A 23178-nucleotide genomic window follows, 5' to 3' on the forward strand; every position below is an offset into this window, starting at 1 on the left:
CATCAGTACAGATGAAGTGAAAGAAGGTTTAGCCACAATGAAGAAAGGGAAGTGGGCTGGCAGAGATGGTATTCCCCCCAGAATTTCTTCATCAACTAGGTCGCAGGGGACTCTAATGGCTGGTGAAACTGTGCATCAAACCCATGGAATCCAGATGCATCCCAAAAGCCTGGCAGGAGGCAATAGTCATTGCCATACTCAAACCTGGCAAGACGACCAATGACTCTTTTTTCTCTGCTGAGCCTGGACCCTGGGCACAGGATAGGTATAGAGAGAGATTGGAGCCTCAGCTATAGCAGTGTGGGACGTGAAGTCTCTGCAGTGGTCTTGCTCCATGGGGACCAAGGTCTTTTTTACATGTATTTTTCTGTGGAGAATGGCTCCATTTTCTAGGAGTCTTCTCCATGGATTTACCTCAGGTAGACCCAGGTGAATATGCCAAAGTTGACAGGACGGTGTTCACTCAGTGACTGATGTACAGAGGGCAGTCTCCTGGCCTGGATCTGAGGCTTGTTGGAAGGGAAGCTCCATCATTAAGAGATTCAGTTTTAGCTCCCTATTTTTTCTTGTCTGTCCTTAAAAAAGGAGCAGATGGAGCACTTTTGTGAGATATGAAACTCTCCCAAGCAGCAGAAGGAAGGGAAGGAAACCGTCCTCTTTTCAGCCTCCTGACCTACACTCATGCACCTGCAAGTAGCAATTTTGATGGGTTGATCGAGTGCTTGAATTGCCATCTTTATACTCTTCAACTGAACCAATTCACCAGCCTTCATTCCTTTAGTGACCACCTTCACCACTTCAGGCAAGACTGGGAGTTGATCACTATGGCAAGTGGGTTTTGGAGATCATCTCTCCACAAGATATACCATCCACTTTAGTTCACTTCCACCAACGAATCCCACTTCTCTGTCCCTCTTCAGGGACCCTTCTAATAAGAGCTTGCTTTTTCAAGAAATAAAGTCTTTCTTACACTTGGGAGTACCTGGTACCAAAAAAGAGTAGAAGTTGGAGTCCTAGACCTGAGAGTACTCAACACCTGTGTGAAGGAACAGAAATTCAGAATGGTGATTCTTGCAGTAATAATTCCATCACTAAAGCAAGAGGATTGGTTCTTAGCCATTGACCTTCAAGACATGTATTTCCACTTTGCTATCCACCATCCCACAAGTGATTCCTCCATTTCATTGTTGGCCAGGACCACTTTCAATACTGAGTGCTCCCCTTCGACCTCTCATCTGTCCTGAGGGTCTTTTTGAAAGTTATGTTCGCAGTAACAGCACAGCTCTGCAGGCAAGGTAACTGAGTATTCCCTTACCTGGATGATTGGTTGCTGAAAGGCCACTCCATGGAACTGATTTCTCAGGCAACTTGTGAGGTCATAGATCTCTTCCTCGAATTGGACCTACAACTTGTGGCAAATAGCCAACTCTATTGTGGTGGGTCCTGCACTTTTCCTTGCTGTGATGGGTCAGGGCGCCACCCCTTGCTCCTATTCTTGGGTGTTGATGGTTCCGCTAGTGCCTTGGTGGGGGAGAGAAGGGGAACAGGGAAGGGACCCTGGTCCATCCCCTTTTCTGGGTCCCAGCCCCTTCAGATTCGTAGGCTTCTTACCCTCTTTCCCTTTGGGCAGTGTTTCTCTTTGTCATCTGTGCTGGGGAAGTCCCTCTGCTCTGCTTTGGTAGGGTTTCCCTTCCCCTGGTACTCTGATCAATAACAGTACCCCTCCATAAACTACAGTCAGCTCTCCTTCTCTCCTCCTGTCTGACGGAAGCAGGGTTTTTTAATTAGGTCTCTGGCAGGGCCTTAATTGGCTCCTGGTGCTCTAATTAAGCTGTAGTAAGCTCTCCTCAGCTTCTTATCTATCAAACTGAACATGCAAAAATCCACCTTGACCTCTGTGCAAAATTAAGAATTCCTAGGGGTGTTTTGATTCAGTAACAGGAAGAGCCTACCCTTCCTCTGCACAGGTTTGTGACTCTTTCTAACATAGCAAACACAATTCAGCTCAGCCTCCAAACCAGTCAGAAACTGTATGAAATTACTGGGGCACATGGCAGCCACTACTTTCATTACAGAAAATGCCAGTCTTCAAATGCTCTGCCTTCAAGGGTGGCTCATAGCTGTGTATTCACCAACCAGACACAGTTTAAATATGCTTCTTTCCATACCTACCTCTGTAAAACAATCCCTGAATTGGTGGAAAGACCCTCACAACGTATGCACAGGAGTCCCATTTGCATGTCCTCCTGCAATGATCCACCATTCCAACACCGTACTGCAGTATGGGACCTCAGTCTGGTCCTTAAAGGCCTTACAAGATTGCCCTTTAAACTTATAGCTATCTGTTCCCTGTTCCATTTGTCAATGAAACAGCACTCCTGATAGTAATAATGTGGGCATGATGGGTTGGAGAAATAGGGGCCTAGATGGCATAGCCCCCCACACAGTGTTTTTGAGGACAAGGTCATGCTATGGCACCACCCCAAATTCTTACCTAAAGTTTCTTTCCAGTTCCATCAAGCAGCCCATTCATCTGCCGGTCTTCCACCCCAAACCTCATCTAAATTACCAGGAGGCACTGCTACACACCTTTGCCATCAGGAGGGCCCTAGCCTTCTATCAAGATAGGACAAAGCTCTTCAGAATGACCCACAGGTTATTTGTTTTGCTAACAGATGGGTCAAAAAGGTCAGCGATCTCTAACCAGAGACTTTCCAAGTGGATATCAGGTTTCATTAACTCATTACCAGTCTTGCAATATTCAACCACCTTTGGAAATACGCACTTATTCTACCAGTTCCATTGCCACTTCTACAGCCTTCCTCAAGAATGAGCTGATTATTGAAACCTGTAAAACTGCAACTTGGGCATCTGTACATATGATCATCAAACACCCTGTTATAATCCACGATTCTGCCTCTGATACTATCTTCGGCTTAGCTGTACTTTCTTCCATACTGGACTCATTCTGAAGCCGCCTTTGTTTTAGAAGGTACTGCTCAGTAATCACCTAGAGTGGAGCAGCCGTGTGTATGCTACTCAAAGAAAAAGAAATTGGTTACTCATTGTGTGTAGTTACAGTGGTTATTTGAGATTTGTCCTACATGTGCTCCACTTCCTGCCTTGCTATCCCTTTACTTCGGAGTTCTCTGCCATGGAGCTTCATGGTAGAGAAGGAACTGAGGGCAGTTTTCCAGCGCAGTGCTATATAACAGTGGCACGGAGCACGAGACTGTCTAAGAAGCATGTGTGGGCTGAACGGACACTGCTATGAGAAATCTCCATTCAAAGGCACAGGGGGCTCTAGCACACCTAACGTGGAGCACCCGAAGGGGGACACATCTTGAAGAACCAAAGTTACTGCACAGGGTGAGTAACCATTTCTTCAGAGCACTAATAAGCATGTGGCTAAGAATTTTTCATGTGTAAGGTAGTTGGGTTTGGGCTAAAACACATGTAAGAACAGATGGTAAGCCTGCAGTGTGGACCTACTCTTTGGAGATTAGTGATTTGTAGGATTGAAGACTATACCTTGGAAATCACTGATTGAAAATCATTTCGGAGTGATGGAGGATAACCAACTGCACATGAACTGTTAGTTCAGTGCTGTAGCTAAGTGAACTAACACAATTATTGGAAGTTTAAACAGAGCAATAACTGAGTTGGAATAAAAAGGTGGTATTGCTTCTATCTCCAGCATTGTTGCATCATTGCTAGAATACTGTGTGCAGTCCACTTTAAAAGGGGTATTGAAAAATTGATGAGGGTTCAGAGAATACCCACTGGGACAATTAAATACCTGCCTTCCAGTCAGAGATTTAAGAAGCTCAATGTAGGTAGTTTCCAAAGGAAAAGATTAAGTAGTGATTTGATCAGCCTATAGCATTGGGAGATGATTTCTGATAGTAGAGGATTCTCTAGTCTAACAGATGAAGACATAACAAGACCTAATGTCTGAAAATTGAGGCTAAATAAATTCACGTTGGTAAATTTTAACAATGATGTCAATTAAGCATTGGAACAACTTATAAAGGGACATGGTGGATTTACTGGCACTGAAGTTTTAAAATCAAGATTGGTTGAGTTCCTAAAATATATGTTTACTCCAAGCTGAACATGAGCTTCCAATGTGATGCTTTGTCCAAAAGGGCTAATATGATGCTTAAACAGGAATCTTTGCCTCCGTATTGGGTACTGATGCAACCACTACTGGAATACTGTGTCCTATTCTGGTGTCCACAATTCAAGAAGAATGTTTGATAAACTGGAGAGGGTTCAAAGAGCCACCATGAAAATGATTAAAGGATTAGAAACATGTCTTATAGCAATAGACTCATGGAGTTCAATCTATTTAGCCTCAACAAAGAGCAGGTTAAGGGATGACTTCACCACAATCTATAATTACCTACATGGAGAACAAATATTTGATAGTAGGCTCTTCAATCTGTATCATAGTGTGAAAATTCTATTTTAAGAGGAACAAAATCACAGAAATATAATTGGCATGAAAATGGAAAAAATAAATTAATAAAAATGAATGAGAGAAGTGAAATGATATGTTGGTAAATTTGTGTGAATCACAGTTAATTTGGAAAGATTTTTCATGAAACATCTGCTGCTGTTTAAAGATCTCACATAGGAATAATTTTCTGTTCAGAATGAAAATTCTAAGACATTTTGATCTTCTTACTCATAGTTTCGCCTTGAAGATTCCAATCAAACTTTGTTGACACTGAAGATGCTTCAGTATATTCACTTTACAAGTGAGGTGAGTTATTTGCCCTTATTTATTATGTGCACAATTTTGCCTGATGTTATATATCTGCACTTGGGAATCAGAGGGCATAAAGTGCCCCCTTAGTCCCCTGCACAGGTTACCTGTATAGAGGGTTGCAGCTCTGGTACGGATTAAGTCCAACTGATTTATCACCTTCTTTCCTATTGAAAGCAGGGCCTGTCATAATTTGAGGAGGAATTGTGTATTTTGCAAGAAATCAAGCCGGCTTTGTTTCCATGCTCCCACCAATTATCATCTTCATACCGTTTTTAAAAGTTTTCTCTACTAGGTTATTGGAAGCTGGAAGTTAAGGGGAAATTTAAATGTTTTATCCCATTCCTGTGGATTCTCCTCTTGAGGTAAGTCTGAGTCCCTGCACTTGCGATTGGAGACGCTTAGTAGCAGTGCCTGTTTGAGCTGCACATGTGCTCCCCCTGTCTCATGCCAATCCTGGTGGCTATATACCACTGTGCGGCCAAACCTGTCCGTTACTGTGCCTCAGTGGGTCGCAACTGAGAATACCAGAATCAGGAGAAACTGCTGAGAAATGGGGTAGACTCACCCCAAACTGGTGATTATTCTTTCATAAGTTATATCAAACCTGCAAGAAAAGTAAACTTCTGACTCACCACACTTTCTAACAAGAAGTCAGAAATGAAGTCTCCTTAGGTATCCCAGCCCTGGTTTCACCACCCAGACATGAGACTTGATGATGAGTGGTTATTTAAAACCAATTATCAATCAAAGGGTTGTTCTATTCATTCAAAGACAAAGTCACTCTAAGTCCACATCTTAAATTTCTACCCAAAGTACCTTCTTCATTCCATCTGAAACAACCCATCCACCTCCCATAGTTCTTCCCTAAACCTCATGAGAACAAATGAGGGTGATGTTTCACACTATAGATGTCAGATGGGCATTAGCATTCTATACTAAAAGGTCTAAACCCTTCAGGAAGTAGCCCAAGCTATTCCTTTCTGTTATGGAAAGATCTAAAGGATCAGCCATATCCAAGCAAAGGCTCTCAAAATGGATTTCCGGGTGCATTCATCTTTGCTACCACCATGATCTGGCACCCCCCACTCGGGAACTTGAATATACTCCACCAGATCACTCTTCACTTCAATAGCCTTCGTCAACAATGTACCTATCACAGATATCTGTGAATCAGCCACCTGGGCATCAGTCCACACCTTCACAGAGCACTACACAATTGAGCAAGATTCAACCACAGAATATGTGTTAGGATTAACTGTTTTATCATTGCTTCCAGATCCAATTTTGAAGCCCCCAGCGTTCCAACGAGGGGCACTGCTCTACAGTCACCTAAAGTGGAGCACCCACAGGGACACTGCTTGAAGAAGAGAGGGCTACTCACTTTGTGCAGTAACTGAGGTTCTTTGAGATGTGTATCCCTATGGGTGCTCCACTATCTGCCCTTCTCCCCTCTACTTCGGAGTCCAGACATGCAGTCTGCCATGAAGAAGGAATTGAGGGCGGTTTGGCTGCATAGCGCTATATGGTCCCCAGGGGGCAGTGCGACACAGGGACTGCATGTGCTGCCCAAATGGGCATTGCTTGTAAGAATCTCCAATCTCATGCACGGGGACACAGACTCCTCTAAAGTGGAGCACCCACAGGAACACACATCTCAAAGAACCTGTTACAGCATAGGTGAGTAACCCTCTTCTGTTATAAGAACCTGTGGGACTAGAACCTGGGACCGAGGGGCAGGGGAAGGGTCTGGGCTTTCTGCATCAACAACAGAAGCTTATGTTGTGTTGCTGCTGATAAGCTCTCCAGGAGGTACTGCCCAGCAGGGCCTGAGTGGCAGCCCCTCACAGCCCATTGATTGGCTGATGCTAGTATTTAAACCCGGAAGCCATTATGAGGAGCTGTCTGAGCAACAATGCAGACTGCCTGCCTGCTGCCTTCTGCTCCAGACCTTGATTGCTGTAGACCCTAGACTCTGGCTTCTGACCCTGGTTTCTCCTCGACTTTGCTATTTGCTTGCTGTCTATAACCTGGCACCTGACCCCGACTTCCTGATATCCTGACCTGTCTGGACCATGACTCTGCTTTCTGCGTCCCCCTGCAACTTGTTGCTTGACCCTGACTTACTGGCATTCTAATCTGGCTCACTCCTGGCCCCATTACTCATCTCCGGACTACAATTTAGCAGCTGACTGGTATACACAGACCACCCATGGCTCAGCCCTGATAGGTATGAAGCATGGCTCCACCCCTTAATACTCCGGGTAACCCAATTAATCCCCTGATCACCACTATACTCCAATTTACAAGTGCTTAAAAATGAAATACTTACAGATCCATCATTGTTGCAGTTGAGGCAAGCAATTTTTCTGACTTCCATCAATCTGCAGGATAAAGACCTGCCCACATCTATCACCCTACTTCTTCAATATGATTCACCATATGACTCATCATTTTCAATATCAGGACAGCTTTCTCCTGTGTTTAGAAGATTTTCATGATTCATCGCTAACACTCCCTCACCAGAACTTAGCCATAGCTGGGCAATTGGCTCATCAAAGCCTCCAAACACCAGTTGGTCTTGGGCACGTCAAGCACTATGCTTTATTAACCCCAGCAAGAACAAGCATATTCCAGGTCAATGAATGGTTTTCTTAGGATCTTTGCCGACCTCCCAGGGCAAGACCAAGCCAAAAAGGTCATCTGTCAAGTCATGACCCTCAGGGAAATGCAGACTGCATCAGCCAAACAATGCAACTCTTTTGGCTAAATTCTTCAACTCTCAGGTGGGGTGGCTGAGTGGTCATAGCAAGTGGTCTTCCTTCTAATATGAGGAAGACCCAAAGTGGAACTCTTTGCTCCTCCACAAGCTGCCAAACTTTTGCACTGGTACAGTTGAGTCCTGGCAAACTTCACTGGAGATTCAAGTAATGAAAATGATCTTTTTCATGTAAACATGTAAGCAAACACAACCCATGATGCAGAGAGAGTGCTATGAACCATGAGGAGCTCTTGGACCCTAAACTAAATAACTCCTTTCACCCTATGCTTTTCCTGAATAAGGGACTGATACCTTCTTGCAACTGGTTGGTCCTTGACTCCTTTATAAATTTTTTTAGAATGTTTGCATACTCCTAACTTCTTGGAAGCTGTGGTGTTCAGTAGTCACTCTGGGTTCAAGTGCTTGAAAGAAATCCTATTTATTCATTGACACAGTTCCAGCTGCTTCCACATAGCACAGCACAGGCTTCTGCAGCACTCCTTTGCCAAACTTCCTATCTAGGAAGTTAAACCATTTCAAGGTACAGTTCCCACTACCACATCTTTTTCTCCCCAGCAAAAACTTAATAATGATAACACTGTACAAACAACATAGATATAACCATACTTCCAAATACTTGTAACCAAGCTGCTAAAAAAAACTTGTTAACAATGTTCAATTCATATCTGTGATATTTTGCACTGTTGCTTGGACTTGCAAGTTTCCCATGAAATGTCAGTGCTACTGTTGTCAGACGGTAGTATATTCATTTGTTCTGGCAGTGTTAATGTCTCAGGGCTTGATTGTCTTAATCTGTTGTGGTTGTGGTCTAACTAAGACCTTCTCAGGCAAAATGGCAAACAAAGTGCCCCTTATCTCCCTGCCTTCTGCAAGTAGGAGAAGGTGTTGCCTATTGCTTAGTATATGTCTGTCTGAGTTTACCACCTCTAAAACATCAGGGCAGCCTCATGTGATACCATTGCTGTTTGCAGCTATTAATTTCCATCATAGATGCTCACTGCATCATTTTCATGAAGTAGTGGCAGCTTGCAGGATCCCCAATCACATTACTTAATTGTTTGGTTGTTCAATTGGTTGTTTAGCTTTATCTGTCCCTTTATACTTCTGCAAATCCCCAGTTCCTCTGACAACTTCTGACGTTACAGACATTTTAGTTCTCAGCTTTCTCTTAAACATAGTATAGATAAGTTGAGAGTATCAGAGGGGTAGCCATGTTAGTCTGAATCTGTAAAAAGCAACAGAGGGTCCTGTGGCACCTTTGAGACTAACAGAAGTACTGGGAGCATAAGCTTTCGTGGGTCAGAACCTCACTTCTTCAGATGCAAGTCAGATGCAGACGCCTTGCATCTGAAGAAGTGAGGTTCTGACCCACGAAAGCTTATGCTCCCAGTACTTCTGTTAGTCTCAAAGGTGCCACAGGACCCTCTGTTGCTTTTTATAGATAGGTTGTTACCTGGGGTTTTCAGAACCCCCAACAGGGGCAACTTAACTACTTCACTCCAGGTAGTGTAAGGAATAAATCAACAGGAACACAGTACTTCCATTTGATAGAGCACCCTTACTTGCATGAATCCTATCTAAAACTGCAGTTTATTAGATTTAAGCAAACACAAACATAAGCAACATCTGGAATGGTATTGAATAATTAACAGTGGGTTTGCAGTGGCCAGTTGCACACCCATTGGGGAGAAAAGGAGTCAGGAAAAACATCTCTTAAGATGGCTTCAGAGGACTGATCCAAAGTACACTTTATTAGCTAATCTTTTATAACTAACTTTTACAAAACACATAGGTCATAATGACCCCTACTGTAGCATCACTTTTTTAAACTTTCTATAAACGTTTAATATCAGAGGCATCTAGACTCAAGGTTTTCCAACCACCAAGGTTTTTAGTTTCAATTGTTTACTTGTTTGTCCCCTCCTCCCATTCTGATTAGCAGAAACTTTATCGATTTTTGACCTTGCTTCTGAAAGTCTGTCTCCAAATTAACCCTTAACTATGTGGTGTTCTATTTCATTAATTCAGGGTGGCTGAATGCACATAATATGGTTGAAATTAGCTTGATCCCATTCTGGGGTATACACACTCCTCAAATCCAGGGCAACCAGGTGAAAATCCATGTTTCATCCTGAAATTTAACAGTTCTAAGTATGGCTCAGAGGCCTATTCTGCAGTCCTTATTAGTAGCCGCTTTATTAGCCGGACGCTTTAATGAGGACTAGTAGTTATGCCTAATCCCAAACTTCATAGCAAATTGCTTAAGCTCCTGCCCACTAAATTGCAGCCGATTGTCAGACATTACAGTATCAGATATGTCATGCCTAGGAAGAATATAAACCCAGTTGTTTGTTTAGCTGAAATATTTTCTAGTAAAGCTATCTCAGCTAAGTAAGAATAATAGTCTAGGACAAGTACATCGTTGTTGCTGTTGTTGTTTTTCCCCCCTAGTAATATAAACAAATCTATGCCTGATTTGTTCCTGGAGGTCAGTTTTTCTGGGCCATCAACATGGGCTCTTTTGCCTGACTTGATCTGAATTCCTGGCATATGCATCAAACTGTGACAACTTCCTCAATGTTGGTATTCATTTTAGGCCAGCATAAAACATCTTTAGCCCTTCTCTGAGATTTTTCAGTCCCTAAATGACCTTCATGTATTCCTTTTAACATATTTTTCTGTCACATCTTAGGGATCACCATCCAAATTTCTTTAAACAAAATTTCATCTAGGACGGAACACTTCCTCCTGACTTGGTGATAGGGGCTGGGAATATGCTCTCTTGGACACCCTGTGCTAATAGCCTTAATTGCTTTCCCCAGGTTCTCATCCTGAGGTTTTGCTGTGGCAATCGCAGTCCTCTTTTCTTTTGAGACAGAGTGGGTGTTTTTATTTATTTATCAAATTGACATATACAATGTCTATCTCTGGACTTTTGTTCTTGGGAGTGTGTCTGCAACCACCAAATATCTCTCAGGTTTATATTTGTTTTGCAAATCATACATTTGTAATTGAAAAAATAATCTCTGTATTCGTGGGGCAGGGGGAGAGAGAGGGGTTGCCAGGCCTCTTTGGGCAATGGCAGTACATGGTTAATGGTCAGTTACATGGCATCCCATAGACTTGAAACTTTATACATCCATGTACTCAGGCCAAGGCCACCACCTCTCTCTGAGCATATTGACACTCAGTTTTTGTTAGCAGCTGTGATGCGTAGGTCACCTGTCGCCAGTTTTAACCATACTGTTGTAAGAGGACAGAACCAATGACCTACTTGCAGAAGTCATTGGACAATTTAGTTTTGTGCTGGGCCTCATTAATTAAACAAAACATCATTAACTCCTTCAGTTTCTCAAACTCTTTATTAAAATTTGCATGCCATGTTTGTTGGAAGTCTTTGCATAGCAGCATTCTCTGGTTGTTGGTTTGGGTAGCTCAGGGATCGGCAACCTTTGGCACGCGGCCCGCTAGGGTAAGCCTGCTGGTGGGCCGGGTCGGTTTGTTTACCTGCTGCATCCGCAGGTTCGGCCGATCACGGCTCCCACTGGCTGCGGTTCACCGCTCCAGGCCAATGGGGGCTGCGGGAAGCGGCGCGGGCCAAGGGATGTGCTGGCTGCCACTTCCGCAGCCCCCATTGGCCTGGAACGGCGACCTGTGGCCAGTGGGACTCATGATCGGCCAAACCTGCGGACGCCGCAGGTAAACAAACCAGCCTAGCCCGCCAGGGGGCTTACCCTGGCGGGCCGCGTGCCAAAGGTTGCCAATCCCTGGGGTAGCTAATTAGGCCCAAATTTCCCTATGAAATGCACCTTCCAAAGAATCTCTGTATCCTTTCCTTTTCCATTGGGCAGGCACATTAGCGATGGCCTCATACTTACTATGATCTACCTGTACACCTTTCTGTGTTCTCTCACAGGTACGTTATTTCCATTACATGGAATTTGCATTTTTGTTTGTTTAGCTTTAGCCCTGGAGCTCTTGCTATTTCCAAAGCTACCCAGAGCCTCTGGTCATGCACTTCTACTATTTTTTCCCCAGATCAGATCATCTAGGTAAACCTTAATACCCTCTACAACATCAAAAATCGTTGTATTTTCCATTGAAACATCTCAGTTGCTGAACGCAATCTGAATGGTGGTCTGCAGAAATCGTGTCTTCCAAAAGGTGTGTGGAATGTGCACAAACTGTTTTTGTAAGAGCCCCTGCCAGAAACCTGCATCCAGTGTAGAAAAATATTTGGCATCAGCCACATCCCCAAAAATTTCTCCTGTAGGTAGTGGAGAAATTGTTCCCTTTTTACATATTTAATTATTTTGGGTCTATATGGAAGTGAAGGTTTCTCTCTTTTTCTCTTTTTTTCCTACAAAGAACAATGAGTGTACATGTTCTATTGGTTCTTCTGCTTTTTCTCTCTGGTTCCCTGAGTAATGAGCCTCTCTAGATCCTATTTTAGCCTATGCCTTAGGGTCAGGAGAACTTTCCTAGGAGTCATGAATTGTGGGGTAGGTGCACTCTGTACTTTGTTAAGAGCTTTGCTATGATCTGCAAGATGTCCTCAAACTCTTTCTCAGTTGTTTTGGTCCCCAATCTCTCCAATGACTGCAATCTCTTGATGAGACCAAGGGCTTGAATTAAGATACTTTTATCCCAATAATGGGTGCTGGTTTTCCCGGTACTAATTAATACAAATCTTATGTTTCCAGTTTATTTATCCGTATGTCTGGTTTGCATATCCCTTTAGTCAGGATAACCTCACCAGCATAAGCCCTGAGTTTTACCTGTGCACCTTCCAGTACATGTGATTTTTCTCTGCATGCTAATTTCAGCATGAAAGGAGGTCAGTTTTAAGAATTTGCTGAGGTGCCAGTTTGATTTTAAAGCTGAAATCTAACAAATTATATTTGCCGATTGAAGAAGTGTTATAGCCGATATGAGAACCCCTGTGTATTGGGTCCAGGGAGTGTTATCTTGCTATTTTCACTCTGGGTTCTTTTAATTTGAACAGTATTTTTTCTTTGAGTATTGTCACTAAGAGTGTGCCGCTTCAGGTGTGCAAGCATCTCTCGAGCCATTGATTGGAGACTTTAAGCTAGTAGTGTCTGTTAGACCCACACATGAGCCCTATACCTCCTCATGGCAGACACCAAGTCTAGATAGGGGTGTGAGGATAAGCTGCCCGGAGTTCCTTCTCTACCATCTTGGCCCAAGACTGAACATTAGTGTGTCCATCTGGAGCGTACATGGACTTTTCTCTTTCTTCAAAGTTAATTAGTTTTTATAGTTGTTGTTTACTTTTAGTATAGTTAGATTAGGTGAGAGAACTGTTTTCTCTCTCTTTTCTATTGGGAGACTTCTCTTCTTCTGGCAGGGTATTCCTGGTTTGCCAGTCTTCAAATGTTTCCTCTCTTGCTGGATGCTATACTGGTAAGAAGCAACAGAGGGTCCTGTGGCACCTTTAAGACTAACAGAAGTATTGGAGCATAAGCTTTCGTGGGGGAATGCCCACTTCATCAGACGCAAGTAATGGAAATTTCCAGAGGCAGGTATAAATCAATATGGAGATAATGAGGTTAGTTCAATCAGGGAGGGTGCTACCAGAGGCAGGTATAAATCAGTATGGAGATAACGAGGTAAGTTCAATCAGGGAGGGTGCTAGCAGAGCACCTCACCCCCCCCCCCCCCCCCGATTGAACTTACCTCATTATCTCCATACTGATTTATACCTGCCTCTGGAAATTTCCATTACTTGTGTCTGATGAAGTGGGCATTCACCCACGAAAGCTTATGTTCCAATACTTCTGTTAGTCTTAAAGGTGCCCCAGGACCCTCTGTTGCTTTTTACAGATTCAGACTAACACAGCTACCCCTCTGATACTATACCGGTAAGGGCGCTCCAAGTGTGTCCTTTGCTTCAGGGAGTCCCACATCTCCCAGATGTGTTTCTTCTGTTTGGCCCTCAACTCCAGGGCTAGGAAGAACACGGAGATAAAGCTCAGATTGTTGGCTATGGAATGTTGCCTGAAACCACCCTCTAAGCCAGGTCAGGAAACCCCCGTGTACATATGTCCCCGGACAGATTAAGTGCCCTATCAACCTTAAGCCATGCTTTCCCTAAGAAAGGGAAGTTTTTGGAGCATTTCTCCCAAAAAGAGAAATGTGGACTCTATCTCTAAGGACCAGATCCCCTTTGAGGTCTTCTGTCTTCGAGGATAACGTTGCGACCAAGGACTCTTCCTCTGGTATGAGTAGCCCCAGAAAAAGGATCATTAGACCGTAGATTTATTTGGACTTTTTGTTATTCTGGGAGGAGTGAGGCTCTAAGTGACTTGGCCAGGGAGCTGGTTCGAAAGAAAGAACAGATCATGCAGTGGCCCAATTGACTGCTGGCAGAGGGCAACAGACAAAAGGGCTGCTATGCTATGCCTAGCCATGAGAGGACACAGTGACCTGTGCCTGGTCTGGAGCTCTCCAACTTCCAGTCATCAGGTACCTGAAAAGGCTATTGAATTTAAAACCTCCATTTAAAAATCAAGGGAGTAAAGAAAGAGCCCTCACTGCACCCAGCACCGGCGCAACCCATTAGGCGACCTAGGCGGTCACCTAGGGTGCTAACAGTTGGGGGGCGGTGACCGCGGCAGCCGGATCTTCGGCCGCCCCGGTCATCGTCGGCATTTTGAGGGCGGGACCTTCCACCGCCTCTAACGGGGGCGGCATTTCGGGGGCGGGACCTTCCGCTGCCTAGGGCGGCAAAAAAGCTGGCGGTGCTCCTGACTGCACCCCCACTCTCCCTTGGGCTCCCAATGCTATCCAGCACTATGCTAAGTGTCTGGGAAGATGGGAGCTCTCCTGCACTGTCCCTAAGTTTCCACTGATCCCCTGCCATGTTAAGGGATCTGGATGATGATGAACAGGTTTTGCCCGTCTGCCCCCTCTGCTTCTTTGCCCTTTAACTACATGCAGAGAGAAAGGAAATTTTGGATTATTTTAGGGGTGGGGAGGGGGTGAGTGGGAGACAAAGGCCTTAGCTGGTTTCTGGTGTTGTTTTCAGGTCTGTCCATTCTCCCTTGCTGAAAAGACCCTATAAATATCAATGGGGAGCAAAAGAACCATAATAAATAGCTTTTAAAATAATGTTGTTTTTTTTTTATCTAAATGTCAGGACATACTTATTTAAAAGATGCTCTACCAGAAACTTGAACTTTGGAAATGTGTTTTTTTTATATCAATTTTGAAGTCCCTATAAGAAGTTTGACTTCATATTAGTACAGTTAATACGTCGGTCCTCTATCAAGCCTCATTCAGTTCAGCGTTCTGCCAACATATTGTTGGATTGTTGTCTGCAACATAATTTTAAGTCATTAATAGTAACCCCTATGCTCAGTTCCAGGAAGCACGATACACATGAGGCAGAAAGTGGAAGTGACTATCACCAGAACAGCAAAAGTACAGCCAATTGCACAAAATAAACAAATAAAAAATAGATATTTTTCTGGTAAATTATTTCAGCTTTAGTAGTCATGAGTGTTGTTTGTAACTATAATATGTAAACATTTTTCCAACCAGAAATAAGATTTTTCAGATCAGCAATAGTATCCCTTTAAGGTTATGGTTTTATTCTGAGCTGTAGTGCAGCTCCTGTGGCTGAAGAGGTAAACAGGAACATAGACTGGGGAGTGACACCAGCAACATGGATTATGTGAAGGATCATAGTTTGAAAGTGTTACATGTAGATGATTTTTTTAATATTTGTGTTTTTAGATGTACCGTCCATTTGGCCTTCATGTTGTTCTTATTGGATTAGAGCTTTGGACAGAAAGGGATCTCTTTACAATCACTCGCCTTTTGGATGACGTTCTTCTATTTTATTCAGATTATGTTAGAAAGTCCCTTATGGGCCGTGTACATTTTGACCACGCAGAATTAATTGTGTAAGATTATTTTATTTTAATCTTTTAAAAATATGGTAATACTGTTCTTTATAGTTATTACTGCCAATACTAAATTCAGAATTTAAAGATATTTTGCAAGATTTTGTTTGGAAACTAGACGAAGTCCCCCCCCCCCCCCCAATGCTTCCATTATTCTCCTGCATAGCCCAACAGGCCATTGCAGCATTGGGTTTTTCTTTGGGTTCTGTAGCCTAAGAGGCATAAGGAGCTCAATAATCTCCACATGTATGGGGAAATCCTCAGTTCATTCTACTTCCTATGCAACAGCGTAGATGGCTTCCAGACTTCCTGACCCCCACTGGACAAATCAAATAAGAAACCCTGCACAAATTCTAAATGTTTGGCCAGTCATACAGTTTCTTATTCAGTTTGTTTCTTGTAATTAAATGACTGCTTCTTGGAGCAGTTGGTACAGGAACCCACAAGGGGAGAGGCAATTCTCAATTTAGTCCTGAGTGGAGTGCAGGATCTGGTCCAAGAGGTAACTATAACAGGACCACTTGGAAATAGTGACCATAATATAATAACATTTAACATTACTGTGGTGGGAAGAACACCTCAACAGCCCAACACTGTGGCATTTAATTTCAGAAAGGGGAACTATACAAACAGTACGAGGTTAGTTAAACAGACATTAAAAGGTACAGTGACTAGAGTGAAATCCCTTCAAGCTGCATGGACACTTTTCAAAGACACCATAATAGAGGCCCAACTTAAATGTATACCCCAAATTAAAAAACTCAGTAAAAGAACTAAAAAAGAGCCACCGTGGCTTAACAACTGTGTAAAAGAAGCAGTGAGAGATAAAAAGGCATCTTTTAAAAAGTGGAAGTCAGATCCTAGTGAGGTAAATAGAAAGGAGCATAAACACTGCCAAATTAAGTGTAAAAATGTAATGAGTGCCAAAAAGGAGTTTGAAGAACAGCTAGCCAAAAACTCAAAGGTAATAACAAAATGTTTTTAAGTACATCAGAAGCAGGAAGCCTGCTAAACAACCAGTGGGGCCCCTGGACGATCGAGATACAAAAGGAGCACTTAAAGACAATAAAGTCGTTGCGGAGAAACTAAATGAATTCTTTGCTTCAGTCTTCACGGCTGAGGATGTTAGGGAGATTCCTAAATCTGAGCAATCCTTTGTAGGTGATAAATCTGAAGAATTGTCATAGATTGAAGTGTCACTAGAGGAGGTTTTGGAATTAATTGATAAATTTAACAGTAACAAGTCACCAGGACCAGATGGCATTCACCCAAGAGTTCTGAAAGAACTCAAATGTGAAGTTGCGGAACTATTAACTATGGTTTGTAACCTGTCCTTTAAATCAGCTTCTGTACCCAATGACTGGAAGTTAGTTAATGTAACACGAATATTTAAAAAGGGCGCTAGAGGTTATCCTGGCAATTACAGACTGGTAAGTCTAACGTCAGTACCAGGCAACTTAGTTGAAACAATAGTAAAGAATAAAATTGTCAGACACATAGAAGAACATAACTTGTTGGGCAAAAGTCAACATGGTTTCTGTAAAGGAAAATCATGTCTTACTAATCTATTAGAGTTCTTTGAAGGGGTCAACAAACATGTGGACAAGGGGGATCCAGTGGACATAGTGTACTTAGATTTCCAGAAAGCCTTTGACAAGGTCCCTCACCAAAGGCTCTTACATAAATTAAGTTGTCATGGGATAAGGGAAGATCCTTTCATGGATTGAGAACTGGTCAAAAGACAGGGAACAAAGGGTAGGAATAAATGGTAAATTTTCAGAATGGAGGGGGTAACTAGTGGTGTTCCCCAAGGGTCAGTCCTAGAACGAATCCTATTGAATTTATTAATAAATGATCTGGAGAAATGGGTAAACAGTGATGTGGCAAAGTTTGTAGACGATACTAAACTGCTGAAGATAGTTAAGACCAAAGCAGATTGTGAAGAGCTTCAAAAAGATCTCATGAAACTAAGTGATTGGGCAACAAAATGGCAAATGAAATTTAATGTTGATAAATGCAAAGTAATGCACATTGGAAAAAATAACCCCAACTATACATAGAATATGATGGGGGCTAATTTAGCTACAACTAATCAGGAAAGAAATCTTGGAGTCATCGTGGATAGTCTTTGCTATCCACTCAGTGTGCAGCGGCAGTCAAAAAAGCAAAGAGGATGTTAGGAACCATTAAAAAGGGGATAGAGAATAAGATGGAGAATATCTTATTGCCCTTATATAAATCCATGGTACGCCCACATCTTGAATACTGTGTACAGATGTGGTCTCCTCATCTCAAAAAAGATATACTGGCATTAGAAAAAGTTCAGAAAAGGGCAACTAAAATGATTAGGGCTTAGGAACAGATCCCATAGGAGGAGAGATTAAAGAGGCTAGGACTTTTAAGCTTGGAAAAGAGAAGACTAAGGGCGGATATGATAGAGATATATAAAATCATGAGTTGTGTGGAGAAAGTGAATAAGGAAAAGTTATTTACTTGTTTCCATAATATAAGAACTAGGGGCCATCAAATGAAATTAATGGGCAGCACGTTTAAAACAAATAAAAGGAAGTTCTTCACACAGCGCACAGTCAACCTGTGGAACTCCTTGCCTGAGGAAGTTGTGAAGGCTAGGACTATAACAGGGTTTAAAAGAGAACTAGATACATTCATGGAGGTTAAGTCCATTAATAGCTATTAGCCAGGATGGGTAAGGAATGGTGTCCCTAGCCTCTGTTTGTCAGAGAGTGGAAATGGATGGCAGGAGAGAGATCACTTGATCATTACCTGTTAGGTTCACTCCCTCTGGGGCATGTGGCATTGGCCACTGTCGGTAGACAGGATACTGGGCTGGATGGACCTTTGGTCTGACCCAGTATGTCCATTCTTATGTTCTTATGTTCTCATTGATTATTGGGGCAGATTTGCTCGGGCTTGAGCTCTACAGAACTCTGGTTTATTCACTATTCAGGAACCAGGGCCCCAGTATGCTAGGAACTGTGCAAACATACATAGATTATAAATCCAGAAGTAATTGTTATGATTGTCTTGTCTAACCTGCATAAAACAGGTCATAGGACTTTCCTGAATTAATTGCTGTTTGAACTAGCGCATATCTTTTGGAAAAAAAATCCAATCTTGATTTTAAAATTGCCAGTGATGGAGAATCCACCACAACCTTTGGAAAATGTTCCAATGGTTAACTACCCTCACTGTTAAAATATGTGCCTTCTTTCTAGTCTACATTTGCCTAGCCTCAATTTCAAACCATTGGATTTTGTTATAGCTTTGTCTGCTATTCTTAAGAGCCCTCTATTATCAGATTCCAGTTGCTCATGTAGGTATGTACAGACATTGATCAAGTCACCCCTTAACCTTCTATTTGATAACCAAGACAGATTACGCTCCTTGAATATATCTCAATAAAGCATTTTTCCATTCCTTAATTATTCTCATGGTTCTTGTCTGAATCCTCTTCAGTTTTCAACAACCTTCTTGAATTGTGGACACCAGACCTGGACAAAATATTCCACTAGCAGTTGCACCAATATCAAATACAGGGCTGATATAACCTCTCTCCTTATACTCAATGTCCCCCTGTTTATAGATGCAAGGAGCATGTTAGCCCTTTTGGTCCCACATTGCACTGGATGCTCATGGTCAGCTGATTATCCACCATGACACCCATGTAACATATAATACAAAATCAATCCCTGTCCCAAAAGAGCTGACTATCTAAATATATGAGGAGACAACAGGTAGAGGTATTCAAAGAAACACATGGGAGGCCAAGTTTACTGTGGATTATTTGGTTAAATATTTGTACTTGATACAATAAGTAGAGGTCATCACAGGCCCACTGTGTAGCCTGCAATTGGAGACAAGCCTGTTAAAAGGCAGGATGAGTATAGAAGTGCCTTCAGTGCTTAACTCCAGAAGCAACGAAGAGCTCAAAGGGCCCATGTCAGGGCTGGTGGTTCAACGGTACCTCTGGTTTCAGCAAGGGAGTCATAATCTGTCTCCTCCTGAACAACAGTAAAAGAAGATCAAAGGTTCTCTCTCCAGTAGCACTTCTCAGGGCAGCCCATAAGAACTTTCCATTTCAGCATCCATGGTTTCACTAACAGTCCTGGTGAGGCCTAATCCAGTGACGCAGCCATCACAAAGGTAAAGCTTTAGAAGCCATCACATATCTTGTCATTAGACTGTTTCAGCACTCTCAACCCAGCAATAGATGTTTAGTTCCTCAGACCCTGCCTCGGCTACTGTAGCTAACTGCCCACAAAACGCCCTTCTGAATGCTGGGGCTTTGCTCCAGATAATGGTAAATCAGACTTTTTCCCTTAAATTTCTGTCTTGTACCGGATAGATATGAACTCTGAACTGGAGGAATATGAAGAAAAGACTCAGGAAAGACTCTTCCTTCCTGATATGTCCCTGGTGATAAGGAAAGAATTTAATATTGTTCATAAACATCTGGAACCCTCTGCAGAGACAAAGACCAAGCAAGAAAACAAGGAGAGATGTCTAGATATATTTCCTTTGAACTTCAGAGAAGGGAGATGTGCGTCCCACTGTACTTTCTAGAAGACGTGAAAGTGAAAACGGAAATGCCATAATAAACCTAAATGGATCTTAAGAAAGCTCAGAATGTGTATGCTGTGTTCAAATCTGACACTTCCCAAGGTGAATAGAGCCATTTACTTTTGTGGTAAAGGATTCAGTAATTTCACCTGAAAGGGACTTCCTCTCTCTCCTTCCTCTTTCTTGTATATATGACATCCATGCTCCATAAGTTTTCTGGCAGCAGTTGTCATCTCAGATATACTTTTTGACCCCTACGTTTTGTCTCCAAAGCACTGGCGACCAATACAGTAGCGAGAAGACAACCTTTTGGTTTAGGTCCTGGAAGGCTGATGTTTAAGATAAACACTTTTATGGTCTCCACCAGCTAGTGGTTCTCAACCTATTTACCATTGTTGGCTGCATCCAATACTACCTGTATGACCTGAGGATGTCACATGAGCTGCAGCTCTGTGCTAATTGGCCACAAGTGGCCCGCGGACTGCAGGTTGAGAACCACTGGAAAGTCACTTAAAAACAAATCCCAATGTAGCCCAATCTATTTATTGATGTCTGTAGATGTAGGTGGAAGAAAGAGAGAGAGCGCATGGCAAACGTCTCTCCTTTTATCATGTTCTTTCTTCCCTCTTGGCTATACTCCCCCCCCCCTTCAGAGTCAGGTGAGCATTACTTCATCGCAGTCCAAAACTGGCCAATGGAAGGGGTGTGACTCACTTGATAGTCCAACAGATTCTTTTGTTGCTGTCTAAGCCAGCATACTTTGTTCCTGTGAGGCTGGGCTGGGTTTTCCCATACCTGTCCTGATGAGGTGTGAACTGCCTCTCTGCTCTTGGATAGTCTTTGCCAGGGCTAATTTTAAGCCATGAGGACACATTTTCAGCCTCATAACTACATACATGAAATTATAACCTATAACATTACTATAATATTACTGTAACAACAATGTTCAACTCTACCCTGAGCGAAATATACACTTAGTGAGGAAAAACTCAATTTGATATCTTTGTGTCCCAAACTAACAGAATACTTTCTTGTTCTACTCCAGAGGTACTACGGGCCATGACTCCCAGGGCAATGCTCTCCTGTTGTCATGGAGAAACAATCTGAGATATGCCTTTCCTCCCATTCCCCTGATAAAACAGGTTCTGAGAAAGATCCATCATGACAGGACTAGAGTCATTCTCCTAGCACCCAGTTGACCTAGGCACTTTTGATTCCTAATGCTCTTGAAAATATCAGCCTGTCCCCCAATCAGGATCCACCCCTTTCCAGATCTCCTAACTCAGGAGGGGGATAGAATCAGACACCTTAATCCAGATTCACTCCGTCTTGCGGCCTGGTGTTCGAATGGGCATTGGAATGGAATGCTTCTCTTCTGCACCTGTTCAGGCTGTCCATACCCAAAGTAGGAAAGATTCAAGTAGGACCTACTACCTACCTAAATGGAGATATTTCTCTACCTGGGTGTGGCATAATCATCCTTCTCCAGGTACTGCAGGTATTCTGGTGATTTTGGATTGTCTCTGGTCTCTGAAAAACTTAGGCCCTTCCATTCACTCACTGCAGGTCCATTTTACAGCAATTAATGCCTTCCTTCCTCCAGTAGATGGGTATTCTGTTTTCACTCACCCAAGTACCTTTCCTCCAGTGGTCAAATCTACACCTTAATCACACTTCAATCTCGTCCTGTGAACCCTCATCAGCTCACCATCTGAATCCTTGGCGAAGCCTTCCATGTCCTATCTGTCCAAAAAAGTTGCATTTTTAGTTATCACTTCGGCCAGGAGAGTAAGTGAGTTGGGAGACCCTTCCTTATATGGGTTTTACAGAGAAAAGGTATCCTATTTCCTCAATTCTAATTTCCTCCCTAAGGTTATTTCTGAATTCCATATCAACCAAAGTATCCTTTTACCTACCTTTTTTTTCTGAAACCCCTTGCTTCAGCTGAAGAGGAAATAATTCTTTCCCTCCATGTCAGACATGCCCTGGTCAATATGGAGTCAGGGCACACTCTACAAGAGCACAAGCTGCCTCTACAGCATCCCTGAACAAAGTTCCAAACAGGGCAGCCACCTAGAGCTCTGTCCACACGGTTGCTAGATACGAGGTGCTGGGTGAGGCCTCTGCTGCAGATGGGGCAGTGCGAACTGAAGGACTGCAAGCTTCTTTGCTGCTGGCTTCATCGCACTCCAATTAGCATTGCTTGTCACACGTGGAATACACGTAGGGAGCAGCACTCAAAGAAGAAATGGAGATTACTCATCTGTAACTGGAGGTTATTTGAGATGTGTGTCCTTATCTGTATTCCACTTCCTGCCCTCCGTACCCTCTGCTTTGAATTCTGTTGGGTTTGCAGTAAGAAGAGGAACTGGAGAGGCATCAGCCCACACTGCTTCTTATGCCCTTGGTCAGGAGCACGAGGAGGTGTTCTGCACATGAGCAGCAGACACTGCTTGTTAGAATTTCCGGACTCAGGAACAGGGTGTGCATGCAACATCCCGTGTGTGAAATACTGATAAAGACCACACATCTTAAAGAACTTCCAATTACAGGTCAGAAAATTGAGGTTACTTATTTTTTAAATTTTCTAGTTAGTTTTGTTGTCTAGCTATAACCAGCCATCTGAAAGGAATTTTACAAGTGCTGCTAGTTATAGATTTAGAATTGGAGCTGCAGCATGGATGAGGAACTAGGAGAGGGTACTAAAAGTTTTAATGTTTCTGACTGGTCAAGGTGCTGTTTGTTAACAGTGAGGTTTGGGCATCAATATCCAGGAGTTAGCAGTCCATGTTTGAAGACACAGGAAACAAATTAAGCTGGTCAAACTTTGGATTTAGTCCCTCAGTTTTTACATACTCTTTCAGAACCCCCTTCATGCTAGCTCTCCAAGGCCCATACCTAACCTTTAAGCATGTGGTTAAATCCCATTGAACTCATTGGGATTTTACATGGGTTTAAGTACTGTGCTAAATTGGAACCTGAAAGTGCAGGCAGTCATACATAGTAAGCATACTCAGAGCCCACCAACACCCTATCATCTCAAGAGTATGTACCAGAATACTTGAAGGCAATTTCTAGAATTAAATCCCCCGTCAGATATCCTGTCACAAAGTGAA

At 42.8% G+C, this 23178-nt stretch overlaps 1 protein-coding gene across 1 annotated transcript in view; it reads left to right on the forward strand.

The window, feature by feature from the left end:
* LOC122174250 (uncharacterized) overlaps positions 1–23178 on the forward strand; it is a 130431-nt gene that overhangs the window by 25773 nt on the left and 81480 nt on the right. The window contains exons 9-13 of the mRNA XM_065583568.1: positions 2676–2942; positions 4697–4768; positions 15312–15481; positions 18718–18815; positions 19848–19983. Of these exons, the coding sequence (XP_065439640.1) occupies positions 2676–2942; positions 4697–4768; positions 15312–15481; positions 18718–18815; positions 19848–19983 (743 nt within the window). The remainder of the gene's footprint in view (positions 1–2675; positions 2943–4696; positions 4769–15311; positions 15482–18717; positions 18816–19847; positions 19984–23178) is intronic.

Source organism: Chrysemys picta, chromosome 1 (genome assembly GCF_011386835.1).
Source record: "Chrysemys picta bellii isolate R12L10 chromosome 1, ASM1138683v2, whole genome shotgun sequence".
NCBI lineage: Eukaryota > Metazoa > Chordata > Testudines > Emydidae > Chrysemys > Chrysemys picta.